At 50.1% G+C, this 20,374-nt stretch overlaps 1 protein-coding gene across 7 annotated transcripts in view; it reads right to left on the bottom strand.

The window, feature by feature from the left end:
- TDP1 (tyrosyl-DNA phosphodiesterase 1) overlaps positions 1-20,374 on the bottom strand; it is a 72,704-nt gene that overhangs the window by 23,006 nt on the left and 29,324 nt on the right. For 5 of the 7 annotated variants that reach the window (XR_009601316.1, XM_012182213.5, XM_042252853.2 and 2 more), the window contains 4 exons: positions 19,216-19,398; positions 18,551-18,599; positions 16,945-17,011; positions 15,021-15,128 (listed from right to left, as the gene is read on the bottom strand). Coding sequence is in view for 5 of the 7 variants with exons in the window: in XM_012182213.5 (XP_012037603.2) it covers positions 15,021-15,128; positions 16,945-17,011; positions 18,551-18,599; positions 19,216-19,398 (407 nt within the window). In the remaining 2 variants the exon portion in view is untranslated. Of the gene's footprint in view, positions 1-15,020; positions 15,184-16,944; positions 17,012-18,550; positions 18,600-19,215; positions 19,399-20,374 lie in introns of all 7 variants that reach the window. The other 2 variants (XR_006060485.2, XM_012182218.5) reach the window with 2 other exon arrangements.

The following is a 20,374-nucleotide window of genomic DNA, read 5'->3' as shown; positions in this document are numbered from 1 at the left end:
TCGGCAGAGTCCACCACCGCCCACCCTGGCCTGAGCCCTGCCGCGGCTGATAGAGCTGAAGATCCTGCTGGAAGGTGTGTGAACCCCGGAGGATGCCTGCTAATCCGGGACTGTGTCCTCTGATACAACGTCGCTTTTGTCATTGATCCCTGATTGTTCATCCCTGGCCCGCTGCCCCAGCACAGAGATGCCCAACAGACTGGGCTTTTAGCCACGCCTCCTGCCGGAGGGGGCGGGCAGCAGATGCCACAGACGGTGGACAGCTGGACAGCGACACGAGGGGGATGGGGACGGAGCAGCTGGGTGACGAGGGCGGGAAGGACGAGCTCGGGCTCGGGCTGCGGTCTCGCTGTCCCCAAGCCCCACAGCTGCCTGCCTGCCTCTCTCTCTCTCACACACACACGCAATGACGCCGCGCATCACATGCCACTTTGCATTTGCTGCAGGTTTCCCTGTGCCGAACCTGAGCTGTTTCTTTGTATGTACTAAAAAACATTTTTTGTGAGGAATATGGACAGATATTTTCACTGCAAAAGATGTGAATTGTATCTAAGTATATACAAAGACACAGTCTTTAATTCCGATGGATTCTCTTGCATTTCTAGACCTCTGTTCGACTCTGTGACTTTCCACTTGTAAGCTACGCTGTCAGTCTCCTTTATTTCTTCTTTATTAACGTGCAGTGAGCTTCAGTTTCCTGTTGCTGCTCTGTGACAAACTGCCACAGATCCACTGGCTTGAAGCACCGCCAACCTTTGAGCTTACACTCTGGAGAGCAGCCTGGATGGGGCTTGCTGTGCTGGAACAAGGCGTCGGCAGCTCTATCTTTCTCTCAAAACCTCTGCTGCCAGCCTTCTACTCAAATAATACTCTTAACTGCCAGACCCCATGGGCTTTCTACACTCCTTATCCTTCTAGACCAGTGGTTCTCACTGGGGGTGATTTTGCCCCGAAGGGGCATTTAGCAATGTCTGGGGACATTCTCTGGAGGTCAGCAATGCTGCTGGACACCCAACAGTGCACAGGATGACCCTGGAAGCCGGGGTGCCACGGCTGAGCGCCCGCTGCAGACTGCTCTGCTGCAGGGCGGCGTTCCTCCTCGGCCCCTGGCCTCTGTGGCTCCCTCTCCACGTGCCTGCCCTGGTCTCTCCCAGCTCTCGGACTCAGCTTCTCTCGTGTTTGCTGCTCTTTCCACGTGGTTCCGTACCCTCAGGAGTTTGAGCAAACTCCAGGAGGTGGTGGAGGACAGGGAGGCCTGGCGTGCTGTGGTCCATGGGGTAACAGAGTTGGACACGACTGATCGACTGAACAACGACCGTGCCCTCTAGACGGACGCTCTGTCCTTGCACCCCTCCTCTCGTCTCTTCCTTGGGACCTTCCCACTCACCGACGGCAACTGTCACTTGAACAAAATGATGCTCAGACTTGGCCGGCTTGGATGGCTGACCAAATTTCCAAGTGGGCATCTCCAATCACAAGCTGGATTTCTCAATGGGGAAACCGCACGGTCATCCCAAACCCAGCTTTCTAAAAATCGAAACTCATCAGCATGCCTTCCCTCCCGAAAGCCAGCCTCCTTCTGAATTTGCTTCTGTCCAGTCTCAGGCAGGCTCGGAGTCGCCGCCTTTTGGACTTGCTGGCTCATGTGGCAACTATTTAGAGGCAGGCATCGAGTTCTGTCTCTTTTTCTGCCCCTTATAACACTGTGTGTGTGTGTGTGTGTGTGTGTGTGTGTGTGTGTGTGTGTGCAAGCTTCGCGCAGGCTTAGCCGCCCCAAGGCATGTGGGATCTCCTCGGACCAGGATTCGAACTCATGGCCCTGCATTGGCAGGCGGGTTCCCAATCATGGAAGCCACAACATCCTGTTTCCAAGAAGGCCTCCCCAGCTCAGCCCCTCCTACTCCAGGCCTCAGCCCCACATGAACTGCCCTGTCTCTGCCTGTCTTCCCCCTGGGGCTCTCTAAGTGCCAGCACAGCCTTTCTCCTTAAGCATATATCAAAGCTTACGAACCTCCACAGTCTGACCAAGTCTACGCTCTTCAAGTTTATCTTGTATCTGCCCTTTCAGGATTCCTCTCAGTTCAGTTCAGTCGTTCAGTCGTGTCCGACTCTTTGCGATCCGATGAATCGCGGCATGCCAGGCCTCCCTGTCCATCACCATCTCCTGGAGTTCACTCAGACTCACGTCCATCGAGTCTGTGATGCCATCCAGCCATCTCATCCTCGGTCGTCCCCTTCTCCTCCTGCCCCCAATCCCTCCCAGCATCAGAGTCTTTTCCAATGAGTCAACTCTTCGCATGAGGTGGCCAAAGTACTGGAGTTTCAGCTTCAGCATCATTCCTTCCAAAGAAATCCCAGGGCTGATCTCCTTCAGAATGGACTGGCTGGATCTCCTTGCAGTCCAAGGGACTCTCAAGTTCTTCTCCAACACCACAGTTCAGAAGCATCAATTCTTCGGTGCTCAGCCTTCTTCACAGTCCACCTCTCACATCCATACATGACCAAGGGAAAAACCATAGCCTTGACTAGACGGACCTTAGTTGGCAAAGTAATGTCTCTGCTTTTGAATATGCTATCTAGGTTGGTCATAACTTTCCTTCCAAGGAGTAAGCGTCTTTTAATTTCATGGCTGCAGTCACCATCTGCAGTCATTTTGGAGCCCTAAAAAATAAAGTCTGACACTGTTTCCACTGTTTTCCCATCTATTTCCCATGGAGTGATGCTGTTAACTTAACTGATGTACTGACTGCCTCCACATCTCTGCAAACATCACTTCCTCCTCCTCGAGGTCTCCCACCCTGCCCGCTCCTGTGCTGGCAGCCCTTTCCTCCTCCACAGATTCCAGCTCTTTGAAGAAGCTGTTGATGGCTATTCGAGCCCACAGATGTATGCAGGCCCTGAATCCTGCAGATGTTAGGCGGGCGAGAAACGTGTTATTAATTCAAGAAAAGAGCCTGACACACAAAGGCTTAGAAGATACAATGTATCAAGGCTTTTGTTCACTGCAGCCTAGAGAACTAACCACGAAAACGTAGAGCAGAGGCCTAACCGCTGACCAGGAAGCAGGAGAGGCACAGAGGAGCAATGGGCGGGAGCAGGACCTGCGTGCCCACACGCTCCAATCCTGACGAGGGCCAACGCTGCTCATCTTCAAGTCCTGCACCTACAGAGTAGGGCAACACACCTGCCTCATAAAAGTGATGTGCAGGTACCTCCCTGCTGGTCTAGTGGCTAAGACTCCAGGGATTTCTCACAGGGATCGAACTAGATCCCACAGACGGCAACTAAAGACCCTGCACGCTACAACTAGGACCCTGCACAGCCAAATAAATATTGAAAAAAAAAAAAGTGTGTAGAATCCCAGGCACATACATGACGCGTAACAGATGCCACCTATTACCATCATGGTACTTGGCTAAATCTATGGGAGGGCGACTCCGGTTCTTCTCTGGTGGGGCTCACCAAGCACTGCCATTCTCCAGAAGGCAGGTCCATTCAGGTCTCCCAACCCTAGAAGGTTACAGTGGTAGATGGGTTCAAAAATTACTCATCAGATTGCTTCACTGATTTAGCAATCCCACCACAAGTGTCCGAGGCAGAGAGAGAGTGACCTTCTATTTTATTTTGTGAAGAATGATTTGGTCTCCTGGATACAGATACATGTCCCCCAAATTTCACTACAGATATGAGAAATACAGTGCCTGGAATTTAAAAGCATGGTTAAAATTAAAGCAGATGTCTTGTGAGGTTAATTACCACAAAGGACACATCATATCAGCTGCGATTTGGGGGCTGATATCTGATACAGATACAATATATTAACAAAGACACGTCAGCAGGGAAAGAAAAATGAAAACGACTATGACCTTGCTTTCCCACTGATAAGCGGGGTGAAGCGTTAGAAGAGATCCTTGGGAGTGGGTTTTTCGAGCAGTGCTCCTGACTTACTGGTCACCAAACAGACGAGGAGTCCACGCACAGCCTCACTCTGCTTCTCAGTCACAGCCACAGCCCGCTTCCTAATCTGGACTCGGGAGCCAAGCTCCCATTCCACGGCACTGGAGGCCAGTGCCTAAAGGCCAACCTGCACTGTAAAAGGATCTTTCTCTCTTTGATCCCACAAATCAAATTAACAAGGGCTTTAGAAGCCATCAGGTTAGCATCCAGAATCCAAAATGGCAAAGAATACTGTGCTGTGGGATCAAAAGTTGCTTTTCAAATCTCAAGTCAAAACTGGTATTTAGAATATCATGTCAAAGAATTTCAGCATGTACTTAATAGTAACCAATGAGCCACAACTGCTGGTTATTTTTGACTGAAACGTTCCATTATTTTGGTCCATCTCCTGTGGTGGATGGGCAAAAAAGGACTTGAAAAGAGCAACAGATTTGTAAGATTTTTAAAAATAACTAATTAAGTTTCACTGGAGAATACTTTATTTACAGCACTGTGGTGGTTTCTGCAGCACATGGACAGGACGCACCCACAGGCGCAGGTGTGAGTTCCGGTTTTTGCCAGCTGTCTCCTTGGGCTTAGCATCCTTCGGCATCGATCTCTTTGCCTGTAATATGGGCTCAGCACCATATGCCCACTCCACTGGGTTATAATGAGGGATGAATGCAGCAATTGACAAGGAGGTGAATGTGCTCAGGGAGTCGTGGAGCGCGGCACGAAGGGAACATCTGGAAAGCACCAATACTTTCTCTGAAAAGGACTCACTTGCTTATTAAGCTGTGCCAGGCCTCAGCTGCAATATATTGGATCTGGCTCCCTGACCAGGGATCGAGCCCAGGCCCCTGCGTGGGAAGCGTGGAGTCCCAGCCTCTGCACCACCAGGGAAGTCCTGGAACGTGTAGGTATTTTCAACAGATCTGTGAAATGGTGTTAGAAGGCTCTGGGAGGTTATCTATCGTAATAGTAACTTTTTCTTAAACATAAAGTGAAGTGAAAGTTGTTCAGTCGTGTCTGACTCTTTGCGACCCCATGGACTTCTCCAGGCCAGAACACTGCAGTGGGAAGGCGTCCCCTTCTCCAGGGGGATCTTCCCAATCCAGAAATTGAACCCAGGTCTCCTGCATTGCAGGCAGATTCTTTATCAGCTGAGCCACCAGGGAAGCCCTTTTCTTAAACCTAGGGAGTCCTCTATTCAGAGCAGGACAGTGGGCTCTGGGAGTGGTTTCCAGAACTCCAAGGGCTCCATGGACACAGCACGAAGCCCTCAACGTAGCCCAGTCCCTGACTCCCCACGAGGGGAAGCAGCTCAGAGCATGGAAGGAGCTGTGGAGAAGCAGAGGTGCGGCTGCGGGTAGCGGACCATTTGCACATCCAAGTAACGATGAAAGGTATGATGAAGAGCCGTATCTGGTCAATTAACCTGAGGGCCCTTTAAAGGCTTTCTGAAGAAGAGCCCTCCCCTGGGCCCCCAGCAAAGTCTGTGAGGGCAAGCCTCTGGCCTCTGCTTCCCCGGGCCCCTGGCGGCACAGCCTCTGCACTGAAGCTGTGGAGCCCATGAGTGGTTTCCATTAAGATCTCCCAGGACGCGTGGGCATCCTCCCTGGGGTGAGCAACCGGCCCTGCAAGCCCTGCCATGCCAGCAATTCTCCTGGACAGTTCTGTCCGCAGCCCTGCGGGCGACCTGGTTCCTCCAGCTGCCCCAGCCTGCTCTCGCCAGCCCGCTCCTGTGTCCTCCAGGTCTTTCTGTAAGAAGGCCTTTATGTGAACGGCCCTCTGCTCTGCCCTTCTGCGGCCACCTTTGTCTGGAACTTTGCACCAGCTTCTTGGTAGTCTTTTCTGCCCTCACGCTTTAGCTTCTCTTTTCTGTCCCATAAACCAATTCCAGAAAGAGTACGTGACTTGGAAGGAGCTGTTCAAGCTCTGGTTCGACCATGTCCTCAAGGAGCGCCTCGGCTCCGCGCCGTTTCTATGTTCATGAAATATCTGCTCTCCTTAGCTCCAGAGAGCACAGGGTGGCATCACCATGAAAACTGCACTCAAAGCCCTGAACAGCGATAGACGTCATCAGCAACACCAGTTCACAGGCCCTGAGCGCCCGCACCGGAAGCGCCCAGTCCTCTGACGTCACCGGGGCCCCGCCCCCGGCCCCGCCCCGCACAGCGCCCCCTGCCGGCCCCCCTGCAGCACGCTCCGCCCCAGGGTTTCAAGGACACGGCTTCAAGGACACGGCTTCTTCCACCCGGTGTGTCCCCTTGGTCTGTCACACACAGAACGGACCCCGTCCCAAAGCGTGGTTATCTTACGCAGAAGTGGTCTCTCTCTCCTCTGAGCCATCCCTTCCCCGGCTTTTGCCGCCCTGGATGCCCTTAACTGCCACAGAGGGAACTGTGAGTTCCCATGCACACACACACGACTAACTCCACGCTGATGAAGAGCTCGGCAGACTGGCAGACGGAGCGATCACTACCCCAAGCTCCGGACGCCGGCAGGCCCACAGGCCCAGCCTGGTGCTGAGAACAGGGGCCGAGTGTGGATCCACAAAGGCAGAGCAGGTGAAAGGCTGGATGAGAAGCGGCCCACGAGACCCAGGCTCGCCGCACGAAGCTCTGCGCCACGAAGCTCTGCGCCACGTGGTTGGGTCTGGTGTGAACAGAGTAGCTGGGCAGAAGCTGGAGGAGTCAGGCCCCAGCTCAGGTCCCAGATGTCGACTAGTAAGTGGGAACTGATAACCAGGATGAAGCGTTTCAAGAAAGCCCTGAAGGGGCGCTCCAGTGGGTAAGTTAAGACTGGTACTCCAGTGGGTAAGACTCCAAGCTTCCACTATAGAGGGCACGGGTTTGATCCCTGGTCAGGGAACTGTTTAAGATTCTGAATGTTGTCTCTGATGCAGCCAATAAAAAGAGCCCTGAAGATTTAAGCACCGGACCGTGTCAAATCCTGGCACAGAAGGGATGGTCAGTGGCTGGACTAGCAGAGGCAAGGAGGCACAAGGCTAGGGAAGAGCAGCCTCAGGCCCCTCACAGCAGCCACGCTGTCGCCTGAGCGCGCAGCAGGGGCCACAGTGGACAGCCACGGCAGAAACCGAAACCTCACTGCGGGAGGAGGGAGGCAAGGCTCTGGCAAAGCGACAGCAGGAAGTCAGAGCATTCTGGGCTAAACGCTGGGAGAGCAGAGCTGGGGGGAGATGCCTGGCTTAGCAGAGGGGGAGGCTGCTAACCAGGAGGAGGCAAGGTCTGGCATGGCGGTCTTCGGGGAACGAGGCTGCCGTGAGCTTTTGAGCTGCGTGTTCTCCCAAGCCTCAGCCAGCAGGGCCGATGCCAAAGCAGAAGGCACCAGGGCCTCAACAGCTAGAATACAAGCTCCTTGAGGGCAGGGACCACGCGCTGTTCATCATCTGGCACCAAAGCCCAGAGCAGCGTCTGGCACGCAGGCACGGACGTCACGCTGGACTCTCGGGGCGTGAGTCCTACCCCATCACCCTGCCAGCTGGGCCTCCTCGGGAATGTTTCTTAAGGCCTCTCTGCTTTAGCTTTTCTAGCTCTAAAATGAGGATCCAAGTACCTCGCTACTAACAGGGAGGATTCAGGGAGTGAGCATATAGTCAGCGCGCACACACCTGCCGTCATCTGTGAGGCGTGTTCCCTGGAGGCTGGTTCCTGCTGCAGGCCTCCCAGACAGCGCCTCACCTCCAGCCACAGGTATCGCTCGTCCCTAGCAGTGCTGAAGTTCGAGGGTCTAGAGACCCTAGGTTGGGGTCCCAGGCTTCTTCCCAGCAGGGCTAATGCTTTGAGACTTGCTCCCACGAGCATGGAATGGGGCACGCGCTGGCCTCGGTCTGCTCACACCAGAGTGAGAGAAGGCAAGGGGCCTGCGATCACCCCATATGCACAAAGGAAGTCGCTCGCAGACGCTGGCGCTCCTAACAGTCATCCGTAACAAAGTGCACGAGGCATGCCAACTAATACCAGTACCTTGGAGCTGTAGTGCCAGGGAACCGAGCCCACGCCAGTGACATCTAGGAATAATTTTTCTGTGAGGTCCACTGTGATTTTTTTTTTTTAAAGCTCAAAGGAGGAAACAGACTATTTGTTTCCGAATCAAAGGACCAGACACTGAAGAAGCACCGCACTACTGTGGGGAGAGGCAGAGGCAGCGCGTGCCCTTAATGTTTCCTCAGAACAGCCGCAGCGGTTCTGTAGTCAAGCACTCATCTTGTTTTCCCCTAAAGTGGCAGCACCAACATTTCTACTTGTCTTGTCGGTTGCTAGGCAACTGTGACAGCGATCTGTTCTGCCCACCCACAATGCATGGCTTTCATAACTGTTCTCACTGGGGTTTGCCAGACACTCCCAGGCACTATCTTCTCAGCCAAGGCTGCTTCTTCAAGCTCATCTTCTTGCCTGCTTGGTCCTGTGGTAAAATTTAAACACTGTCTTTGTCATTATGTTCTGGTAATTTCCATAACAGGCTGCCCATCAAACATGGGATGATTTCACAGTAGCATTGAGAACTATAAATAGCTTTCCATGAAAGAAACCAGACAAAAGCCTGCCGATATAACATTCTAGTAAGTTCAGCCCAAAGTGCTAACTTTAAGTTTCTTTGAATACATTCTTCTGGCTGAATATACTTGTGTGGCTGTTATAGAATAATTATGACTAGTCTTAAACTTAACCACACTGAGTTCAGTAAAGGCTTTATTTATCAAAAGTCTTTAGGTCACATATTACACATCCTTTTTTCATATAAACCAAACAGATAAAGTCTTGATAAGCTTTCTTGACTCCCTAGAGGTCTAATGAATATGACGTTAATAATAACATGTGGTTGTCAACAGCCAGTAAAAATTAAGTGGTTAACTAACAGTTAACCCCTCATACACTTTAATGGGTAACGGCCACATTTACTTCCTATCATTGTCCTCTGATCACTCCACAAGTCAGATAAAGGCCCAGATAAGAAATGATTTTTCCAAGATTTGAGTGGCAAGGCTAGTATGTGGCAATCCCAGCTTAGGACATGGATCTTTGGACTCTACCTCGGGGCTATTTCCTCCATAGTACTGTATTTCCTCCATGGCTGATGGGATATCATCATCATCCGAGGTACCTGAGTTTGAAAGGGTTGATGGGGTTAAAGGGAAGAAACCAGCAGTGGTGGTTTGAGGATGAGCAGGATGGCTGGGGAACGAGGAGGAGAAGACACTTCACTCTGCACACCCCTGACCTGTGATATGTAGATATGACCTACTTGAACAGAAGTATTTTGTAAAGGGCTCTGATTTAAATATGCACTGGTCCCTAAACTAACTGGGCACAGGTCAGATGCGTTAGATGCTGAGAATAAAGGTAAGCAAGCCCCTGGCATGGGCGCCCAAGCAGCTCATAATAAACTGAGGCCAATGAATGCCCTCAGAGCCAGCAAGGAGGACACAAAAGGGCCGGGCAAGGAGTACTGTGCGCACGCCCAGTCGTGTTCGGCTCTTTGTGACCCCGTGGACTGCAGCCCACCAGGCGCCTGTATCCATGGGGTTTCCCAGGCAAGCACGCTGGAGTAGGTCGCCATTTCCTCCTCCAGGGCATCTTCCCGACCCAGGGATTGAACCTGAGTCTCCTTCACTGGCAGGTGGATTCTTTACCACAGAGCCACCTGAAAGCCTTACAAAAACACAGAGGAAAAGTAATGACTCACGTCTGCTGAGCCAGAAGTTTCAAAGGGGAAGATTTGAGAAAATCCTTAAAAATAAGCTTAAGAGCGCTGGACAGTACAGAAAGGAAAACATACTTAAAACCTGAGAAGCTCAGAAAATGAGCGGCAGCTAGAGGAAGAGGGGTGCCGCCCGCTCACTCACAATTTCCTGGGCCACTGCAGAGCGAGTACCATACAGGCACCATCATTACTGGTCTGCAAGAAACCACACGTATTTCACAAAATTACCAAGTGTCAGGAAGAGCACTCCAGTAGGAAAAACAGTATGGGACTTCCGAACTTCTTTTCTCTTAGAGCAGGACAGAAACTGATGGAGACAGGTCCGTTCACAAAGAGACTTCACTAAAAATGGTTTCAGGGGAGATTCTGGTGATGCGGCAGCCACCTAATACCGAAACATGGCCTAGGCTCTACACACGCTTCCAGTGAGAAGCCCGGTCACAGCACAGCATGAGAGGGAGGGAGGGAGAAAACAGGGTATCTGCAAATATAAAAGGATAAAGTAGAAGATGAAAACTAGATGAAAGCTAGCAGTCCCTGATTTCAAGCCGGTTTCCCATCTGTGAAATGTCAGTTGGGTAAAACCAATCTCTGTGACCAGGAAGCCAGCACCCTCTACTTAGGATGGGCTGAGAAACGGTCGCGACCACCATGTACACTCCACAGGAAACACGAAGTGCGTGGCTGAAGTGATGAGGCTTTTCTTCTTGGGTCGGGGGTGGGGGCAGCGGGGGGAGTTGTGTCTTGTAAGAGTCTGCTTATCTCTTAAAAGACTTACTGAGTGTGGGTCCCAAAGCCATCATGCTGCAGGGTTAGAACCTCCCTCCAATCAAGTTGCCTCCTTTGGCTCCAAATAATGCTGGGGCTGCACTTCTCAAACAGCCTCTGGGGAGCCCGAGGGCCCATCTTGTGAGTATGCTCAAGGAGACTTTCCCTTGACTATGGAAAACAAACCTCAATTTTCAAAACAGGAAGAAATTATTTCAAGTCAAGGCTGGAGAAGCAGACGGATGAACCCAGCTGAGTAATGAATGAGGCCAGAGGAGGGCAGAATCGGAAGATGGCCTCCAAGAGTCAGCCTCGGCCCTGGTGTACATTTCCAGTTTATCCCCCTCCTGGAATGTGAGTAAACAGTGGGACTATAACGGGATTTCATTCCCATGATCAGGTCACTAATCCCTGGACCTCTGAGTTAATCAGAAGGTTTGGGATGATCCTGGGCCTGAACTAATTAAGTGAAGCCTGGAAGGACGGACTGGGCCCTTCCTGGGGACTGAGATTCTCCTGCTGATTTTGTTTTTTTCTGTTTCCCTCCTGTTGATTTTGAAGAAGCAGTGAGCTACGCTGTGAACTGCTCATGGAGAAGACCCCGTGGAGGGCACCTGAAGCAGCACTCAGAGCTGAGAATGGCCCCCAGCTCAGTCACCCAGAGAGCAGAAACCTCAGTCCTGCAGCCACAAGCAGCAGGATTCTGCCAACAACCAGCGAGTTTAGAAGACGACCCTGCGCCTTAGAGGAGCTCGTAGCCTTGATCAACACTGTGATTCTGTGCAGAGGACCAGCCAACCCATGTCCAGACGCCTGACCCACAGGAACTGCCAGATAATGAGCCTGCAGTTGCCTTTAGCCCCTTAGCCACAAGGCCCAGAACAGAAGCATGTCTGTTAGAGATAATGCTTACTGATGTGCCACAGAAGCTCACTTTGAAGGAAATTCTGAAGAGCGGCGGAAGGGTGAGAGTGGTGGCAGCGGTTTTCATAAAATACCTAGTTTCTCAAGGTGACCATTTTAAAGGGCAACACTTCTTTGGATGTGCAAATCTGGCTCATTAAAAGTCATTATTAGTGTCAAAATTCACATGGCTTATCATCCATATTGCTTATTACTATTATAGTTTTTTTCTGAGAATATTGTTTTAATAAAAAGCACTTATTCATCCCAAGCATCAACATTAACAGAGAGTTTTAACAATAGATCAAAGTAGTAAAGTGTCAAGAAAAAAAAGTGGGGGGAGGAGGCAAATGTATGCAGCTTTGAAGTATCTATCTTTCACTGCAACCCACGTCTTAAGATGTGGCATATCCGCCCCTTGTGGACGGGCCGCTGGGTTTGCTGGCATGATCCCTCCATGTGGACTAGAACCCATGGATCTCTGTGCAGCCCCGCCTCATCACTCTAAACAGGAAACACCGGAGAGGAAAGAACAGCAGCACGCATACGCCAGCTGCTCACCAAGTTCTGACCTTCTTCTCCAAGGGGACAGCGTCGCCAGCAGGAGAGACGGCCGAGGGGGTACTGAGAGAGGCAGAGGCATCTGCACGGCTTTCGCCATGACGCGGTGCTTAGTGCGTGGGGCCGGGCTACTCAACACCCCAGAGGGAACAGGACAGTCCTGCCCAAAGTGTCATCTTGACCAAACCCCGAGGGACTGCTCTGCCCTCCTAGCCCATGCATTCCAGCAGCACCCATACTGTTTCTCAAACACAAACCAGAACATTCCCGGCTGCGCCTCTCTCCAGGAACGCCTCCCCCAGCTCTCCACCCACATGGCTCCCTTCCTTCTTTCAGGTCTTGACTTAAATGCCACTGTGTCAGTCAGGACCTCCCTGATCGTCCTATTTAAGGAGCAGACTCCCTTCCTGGCACAGGGACGGCACACGCCTCTGGACGCACGCTGACCCTCACTGTGCTTCAGCTCTCCCATTAGTAAAGGGGACGAACGCAGCTCACCTGCAGGACTGCTGTCAGGATCACATGAGTGTGTGTGTGTGTAGACCTGCTTTTTTAGAAGAATGCCTGAAACTCAGCGTAAGCGCTGGGCTTCCCACGTGGTGCCAGTGGTAAAGAACCCGCCCGCCAATGCAGGAGACATAAGGGACGTGGATGCGGGCTCTGGTCGGGAAGGTCCCCTGAAGAAGGAAACGGCAGCCCACTCCAAGATTCTTGCCCGAAGAAACCCATGGACAGAGGAGCCTGGCGGCTACAGTCCATCGTCGGGATCACAAAGAGCTGGACGCGACTGAAGCGATTTAACACTAAGCGCCACATGTTAGCTTTGAACATCTAAAAACAACTGAAACCAACTTGGACATTAAGCTATTACCTAACTCACTGTGCTCACTGGCAAAGCTTCTTTCTGTGAGCTCATCAGGTGACAAAAGCTGACCTAGAATAACGTGAGGCCACTGGTAACAATGCTACGGATATTAAACAGATGTTATGTGTACTCACAGGAAGCCCCAAACACTGAACTAAGTCTCGGTTCAAGGATTTTGAATAAAGGACTGTGCACCTGAATTATTCTTCTACTTCATTTTTCTCTGTAGCGACTACTAGCATTTGATATCTACGAATAAACTTGGTTTCTATGCGATTCTCACTACCGTGGAGTCAGGACTGTGTGCTATCACGGCACTCCCTGAACCTGGAGAAATGCCTGCCACATAGTAGGTGCTCAGTAGACACAGGCTGAAATGGTTAAACTTTACGATGTCAAAAATACAACGCAGAACATTGCTTAAGTAGAAGGAAGAGTGTTTCTGGAGGATGGTGACCAGCTGTTCCGTAACTCGGGAGGGAAGGCTTGGGCCCAACCCGCCCGCATGGCTTGGGAACCCGGGAGGTGTGATGCTTAGACCTGGTCTGTTCCTCCCCTCCCGGGCACCAGCCCTCGGCTCCACTCTCCCCGAGCGTCCACACACAGGCTCAAGGTGTCAACATTCAGTTCTGAAGAGAACTCCAAAACGTACTACGCGCACGCTGACCTTCTGACTCGAGCACCGCCAGCAGACAATTCCACTCAGCCTTCCCACCTCAAGAGGTCGATGTGATCCAGCTGACCATCCTCCCACCAAAACCAGTTTTGTTTCTTGACTTCTCTAGAAGGTGACCACCTCCCACCTCCCTGCTGGCCACACCCCAAACCCAGGACTCGTCTCTGAAGCAGCTCCCAGTCAGTTACGTGCAAAGTCCAGGCAGTGCTCTCACTGGCACAGTCTCCATCCTGGCCTTGTGGTGAGCGGCATGCTTTTGAAAGCTTAATTTCTCTGGGCACCCGTTTCCCCAGCAAAAACCCATGGTGCTAGACGAGACCACTTTTACCCAATAACTGATATGTTTCTCTATTTGTTTTGACCCTATTTTGAGAAAAAGCATTCTAAGTTAAGAGGATTTTCACCACAGTTGGAAGAACAACCTTCAAATTCAACATTCCTGCAAAGTGGCATGATTCCAGTAAGAGCCTTGATGAGTACAGAAAAGTAACACGAGGGGTAGCGTCCTGGCACCCAAACTGGTAGCGAATCTGCCAGATCTGATCGAAGGAAACGGCACGGCATTTTAGGGCCTCAATACAGAGCAAAATAACGAGCTTGTAATAAAGTGGCCCTTGGGGTGTACGATGGCCCGGTTCTCAGCACCGCTTCTGAGGGTGGTGTTTTAGAATCAGAAGCAGATAGATTATTTCACCTAGCCCTACTGACTGATCAGAGTGTACAGGAAGCGAGGGTCACACACAGCATCAGGATGTCACAGAACCAGAATCAACAGCCAGGTCTTTCTCCCTCAACTTAGTCACTTGGTTTAACATGTAACATCAGGCAGTTCCTGCGCACGCTGGTGGCTGGCACGGAAGCGTGGGCCCCTCTGGAGAGTGCTCAAGGGCCCGCACGATGCCTGAATTCATGTTCCTGTTGGCTGACTTTGTGGGAGACTGGGCAGCACTGTGCCTGGGTTTCTCATCACATTAACTCTCGGGACACTGGCTGTAACCTAGCTTTTGCAAGGGTGTTTTATTTACAGTGAAATCAGGGGAGCAATGAACAATTCTGCACTCACAGCAGCAGCTAGGGCTGAGCTCCACGCCCACAGAAGGGCACAAGCCCTCTACACCTCTGCTCGCCTTGGCACTTCCTGCCCCAGACAATGACTTCTCCACCCAGGACATCTACAGGGCACACCTCATACCCAGGCACCCTCCTCGTCAGGGGCAGAAGTTTCTCTTTTTAAAGGCACACAGCAGGGAGAAGGGCACCAGTGCCCCTGGCATCCTCCATAGCCTGGAGGGCAGGGCTGGAACAGGTGTGTCTGTGGCCTCGCGTGTCGTGGGTCCTTCTGTCCCCAGCACTGGGCTCTGTCGTGTACCTCTCACGAGGACACCAAAGGCAGCCACCACTTTCCCAAGAGTTGGGACTTAGTGGCTAAACAACAAATCACAAAAACACAAACATACGTACATGTTTAAGAGAAAACGAAGGATGGTTCACAGAACCACTTTTTGGAAGTGCATTCAGCCCTCTTCCCAGGAGTTGCAAATACATTTTAACAATTTTTCCCATCAAGAATATAAGAACTCGTACCTCGTGACAAGGAACCAAGCGATCTGACTGAAGTCTGGAGAGGGTCTCAGGTAAGTCTTGATATGTGGCATGGCGTTGCTGCGGCCTGACGTGTCAGCTGACCACTTGCTGGTGATGGAAAGGCACAAACCACGAGTCAGAACACAGACGGGTCATCACAGCCCTAATATGAGAAAACTGTATGAAAAGCAAAATCCTGACGTGTAAAAAACGGCGAGTACATTGTTCTCTGTGATATGAGCTGAGATAACGTCCTAAATCCTGTTGAGCTAACAGAATAACACATGTTCATTTCAGAATGTGGGTGCGTAGAAAATGCCACCTACAAAAAGCACTGGAACTGCAGGCGCCGGCCCTCGCAGCCTGCCAGGAACACACATATACCTACGCGCGCACACTGTCGCGCTTCTCACCGCGCGTAAGCGCACCCTGTCTCTTAAAGGCAGGACCTGTGTTCCCAGAGCACAGTGCTGAGTAGGAAAGGCTCACCAAATGCTTAAGGAGCAAGACGCAAGATGGAAAAGCACAGACAGCATGAATATCGAGATGCAGTGCCGAAAAGCAGGGGGTCACTCAGAGATATGCCAGTCAGATGCAGACAGTCGTGTCTAAGCTTGGTTTCTAAGTTTCCCGCATTTTGGGGACTAAGGTTTCATGGGGAAAAAAAGACCTATATCACGAGGTAAGAATCCTCACTTATGAACAGAAGAGGGCGGTCCCTCAAGAGAACAGACTGTTTGAAAGAGTAAAACTGGGATTCGGCAGTCATTATCAGATTATTAAATTCACTTGTGGGGCTTCCCTGGCGGTCCAGCAGTTAGCAACCCACCCGCCAGGGCAGGGACACAGGTTCGATCCCTGCTGTGGGAAGATCCCACACGCCACGAGGCAACCGAGCTCGTGCGCCAAACCATCGCGCCTGGCAGCCGCAACTGTCGAGCCCTCCAGCTGCAACTACTGACGCGCCGCAGAGCGGTGTTTCGCAATGCAAGGAGCCACCACCACGAGAAGCCCGTGCCCCGCGAGTAGAGAGTAGCCCCCCGTGCCCCGCAACGAGACAGGAAGCCTGCTCGTGGCAACAGAGACCCAGGGCGGCCGATGAACAAATGAATACAAGTTAAAAACAAACTTCGCTTGGAAGAACACAGTACTCAAAGGGGCTCAATTTGAAGAAACGTCCTCTGCAAAACAAAATCAAACACCTCCACAGAAAGCCTTACAGAAAGGCTCCAGGATGGCATCCTGAATCGGCCATGCCGTGGGCGGCTTTGCAGGATCTTAGTTCCCTGACCAGGGACTAAGCCCAGGCCCTTGGCGTGAACGCAAGCAGTTCTAACCACTGCAGGGGCAGGGAATTCCCAGACTAAAGCTACTGAAAGGTCACCTGCCTGAGTTTCTGGTTCCAGCTCAAGTATACCTCTGTTGAAGCCAGGGTGAGACTGCAGGGTGGGTGGCGGGAAGGACGCAGAGCATCCCTTCAGCCTGGACGTTCGGCCGCTGGCTGGGCCGAGCAGCGAGCCAAAGGCTGCCGTGTGCCCTGGGGAAGGGGCGTGGTCCTCCCCTCAGAAAGCCTGCAGCTTCCCAGCACATGAGTGTGTACACAGAGGTGGCATATTTTGGAAATATGAACTAAAACGCTGCTTATGTAAATTCTAAATTTCCCAACATGTTCTTTCACTAATCTTTTTGCTTTGGATGTCAATATTTAAACAGGAACCTCACAGAGATAAATTAGACTCTGGTATTAAAAACCAATTCCAAGAAATGTCTAGAACTTTAAGGGATTTCTATCACTAACGTAAATAGATTAAAAATACAGGCATATTATGTAAAGCTCTTTTTTTTTTTTTTAAGAAAATCAGACAGACAACATTCTTATTTTACTTGAAAGCAGCAGCAGCAGCATTCTAACCGGATTACTTACTGAAAATAGGAATGAAGCCAATTCTGTTTCTCCGCCGTCTGGATGCTATAGGGAAGAGAGCCCCCAGCTTTTAAAATAAGAGAAATAAAGTAAACAAATAAAAATTATTGACTATAATTTGAGGATCTTCATTAAGAAAATCTATATACAGTGGTTAAAGAAGCCACTAGTAATTTCATCTCACGGAAAAGCTCTTTGAAAGGAAACATCTACCCCTGCTTTAGGTGTGTCCTCTCTAAGGGGTTTCCTTTCTTAGACGTGCATAAAGTGTTAGTTGCTTATGCCTGTCCAACTCTTGCCCACCAGGTAACTCACAGCCCACCAGGCTCCTCTATCCACGGGATTCTTCAGGCAAGAATACCGGATGGGGTTGCCATTTCCTTCTTAGGGTGCGTATCAAGTAGTAAATGTTTACTATCGCAACAGGAAACGGTATTTAACCACTGGAGGGGGTGGAGGTGGTACTTCAACGTTTAGAGAGGCCAGAGATGGGCCTGGCCCACCCTGCTGCCCTCGCACAGGTGGGACGCCCTGAGATACTCTTTGCAAGGCGAGGGCTCGTGCGTTGTTTTTGGGCCCAAGACCAGGACACTGGGAGAGGGGAGACTAGGATGAAAGCCTGGTTGTCTCTGCCTCCTTCACCTTTTATGATGATATTTCCAAAGAGACTCTGTCCTAGCTACACAGATTCTTACAAATGCAAAACCAAGGATCACTAAAATGTTCAATAAACCACTATGTTTTAAAAAAGGAATCCTAAAAGCCATAGTCCTACAGAACGAATAAAGGTACAGTTCCAAGTGGAAACACAATTAGAAGCCAGGATTCTCGCCTGGAGAATCCCATGGACAGAGGAGCCTGGTGGGCCACAGTTCATGGGGTCACAGAGTTGGACACGACTGAAGCGACTCAGCACACACATATGCCCTCTCTGGGATTTTGGTAATGCCTTCTCAATACACTACCTGGGGGCTGCTGAATTCCAAACTAGCTAAGTGCCCAGCACTGACATGAGGGAACTAGAGGACAGGACTGAGAGGTGTCTCCAAAGCAGTCCCGGGGTTCACAGATGAAGCCCTTGAGAGACGAGCTGTATCAACCAAACTACATCACGCCAGAGATTTCATCTCAGTATTAGGCCTCAGCTCCGGACCCTCAACATGATCTGTATCAGGGATTCAACTCTGGAAGAACCACGTAGTACTTTAGGCCGTATGTGGGGGGAGAGGGAGCGGTGTTAGAAAAAGGCATAGCACGGGGTTGTGGCGGAAGCTGGCTTTATCTGGATGTCTTATTTGGACAACCACTGGTGGCAGAGGAGAGAACAATCTTTTTGGTAAAAGTATCACACACTCAGGGCTACTGTGAGGATTAAACAGCACTCAAATTGCTCAACTGGGTGGCATCATCTGTAGAACACAGCACCACTCAATATTACCTTCTTTAAAGACCCTCATCCAGTTAAGAGAGAATAATCTCCAAATTTCTCATCAACACCTTTCTGACCTCAAGGAGGAAGGCATTCTCATTGTTTTAAAAAGTTTACCAGGGTATTTATGAAATGCACACACAGAAACTCAGTCGGGACAGTCTTCCCAACAGCTACCTGGATATCCTTCTAAGCTGGTCCGCACATTTTCCACTGAAGGATAGATCTAAAAATAAAAACAACCACACTTAGAATGTGCCACGTTGAAGAAACTATCTATCTGTGTTAAAAGGAAAGAAGTTTAGTTTTTACCAAGATGAAAATCTCTATTAGAAATAATACTTCAAGACTTAGAAAATGTGCTTTAAAAAGTTCCCATCTTATTGAAAACTACTGAACTACTAGTAATTAAACTACAGAAAGCATTTACAATCAATGAAAGAAAATTACATTTCAGTGAGTATTTTTTCCTCTGAAACACCAAAAGAAAAACTGAACTGAATGTACAATTCTCACTTCAAAGGTCTCTAAATCATTGATAATGCCTGTAATTCTGCTGGCAATGTTTTATCAAAATTTTTTTCTTGGCTTGACAACCTAAAGGAAGGAATGGGGAATCTGCAGGCTAGTCTGTGGCTGAGCCAGAGCTTGGAAAAAGCCAGGAAGCTTCCGGCACCGGACGCTATTAGACTTGATTACAAACGGCAGTGCTACCGCCCTGCGTTCAACGTCTTCCATCCCCGATCCACGGAATGAAACCCCTTTCTGCAGCAAGGACAGATCTGACTCTTCTCCTGGACCAGAGGCTAAGAACAGTGACCTCAGGGAGGAGGGGCACTCACCAGATGGAGAGGAACAGCACTTCCTAGGGTCCTGCTCTCCTTGCCCAGGGTCACCAGGCTCTCCTTAAACTCAGAACACAACCATTTTGATTCGTCTGCCCCCATGGAGCCGATGCTGGAGAACTGACCTATGACCGGCCAAGATTCTGCTCCAGGTGCGGGGGAGGCGTGCTCCTTCAGAAGCTGCGAGAGAGCGAGAGCAGATGCTGGGGTCAGTCCGGTCACGCGGGAGAAAAGCCGTGATGGCTCAGAACACGGTCTTCTGTCCGCGGATTGCCCAGCTCACAAGGAAATGTTGAAAATGGTTAACGCTCAGTTTCATACCCACGTACAGCTTTTCTTCTTTGGGAAAAATTTCACTTTGTATTTTAAACGTTTGTTGGTGCATAGTTGACACACAATGCTGTGCTAGTTTACGTGCACAGCAAAGTGCACCCGTCATACATGTGTCATACATGTGTCATACATGTGTCCACTCTTTTCCAGATGCGTTTCCCCACAGAGGCCACTACAGAGTACTGAGGAGAGCTCCCCGTGCTATACAGTAGGGTCCTTATTAGTTATCCATTTATGTATAGTATTGTATATATGTTAATCCTCTGGGAAATATTTTTAAATACTGAAAAAATTTTATTTTAATGCAGTAAGTGGATAAAAGTATTTCTCTTCCAAAATTCTTTGATTTGTACTTAAATATATTTTTAAAAAAATGACCCATTTTAGTAGCAACGTCAGACAAGCTAGCAACCTGCCATATGAGATTAGCCTTCTGCCTTGAAATTCCAAAGGTTTAATACACCGAAATAAAACCTAGAAGGTCAAACTATTATATATTTTGACTCCTATCATTTGAAAAAGGCTTGGGCTCTGGGCAGCTATGATGCTCCATAAATGAAAGAGAATATATTTACATATGAATACATACCACCGTAAGCCCTGGGGAAGACTGACCTGCTTGTTCTGCTTTGTTTGATATTTATGCAAAGCTGCAGAAACAAGTCAGAAAACACTTGAGAATTTTCTCTCTTTAAACCTGTGCTGAGCGCCTTCCTAGAGGCTGGAGACAGCAATAGTTCCTGTTCCAGGCGAGCTCACAGTCTGACAGAGGCGTGGTTCGGGGTATATGCGTTATCCTCCTTACCACTGAGTAGGCACTAAT

Source organism: Ovis aries, chromosome 7 (assembly GCF_016772045.2).
Source record: "Ovis aries strain OAR_USU_Benz2616 breed Rambouillet chromosome 7, ARS-UI_Ramb_v3.0, whole genome shotgun sequence".
Lineage (NCBI taxonomy): Eukaryota > Metazoa > Chordata > Mammalia > Artiodactyla > Bovidae > Ovis > Ovis aries.
Note: the sequence above shows the minus strand (reverse complement) of the source record. Positions and strands in the feature narration are given on the sequence as shown.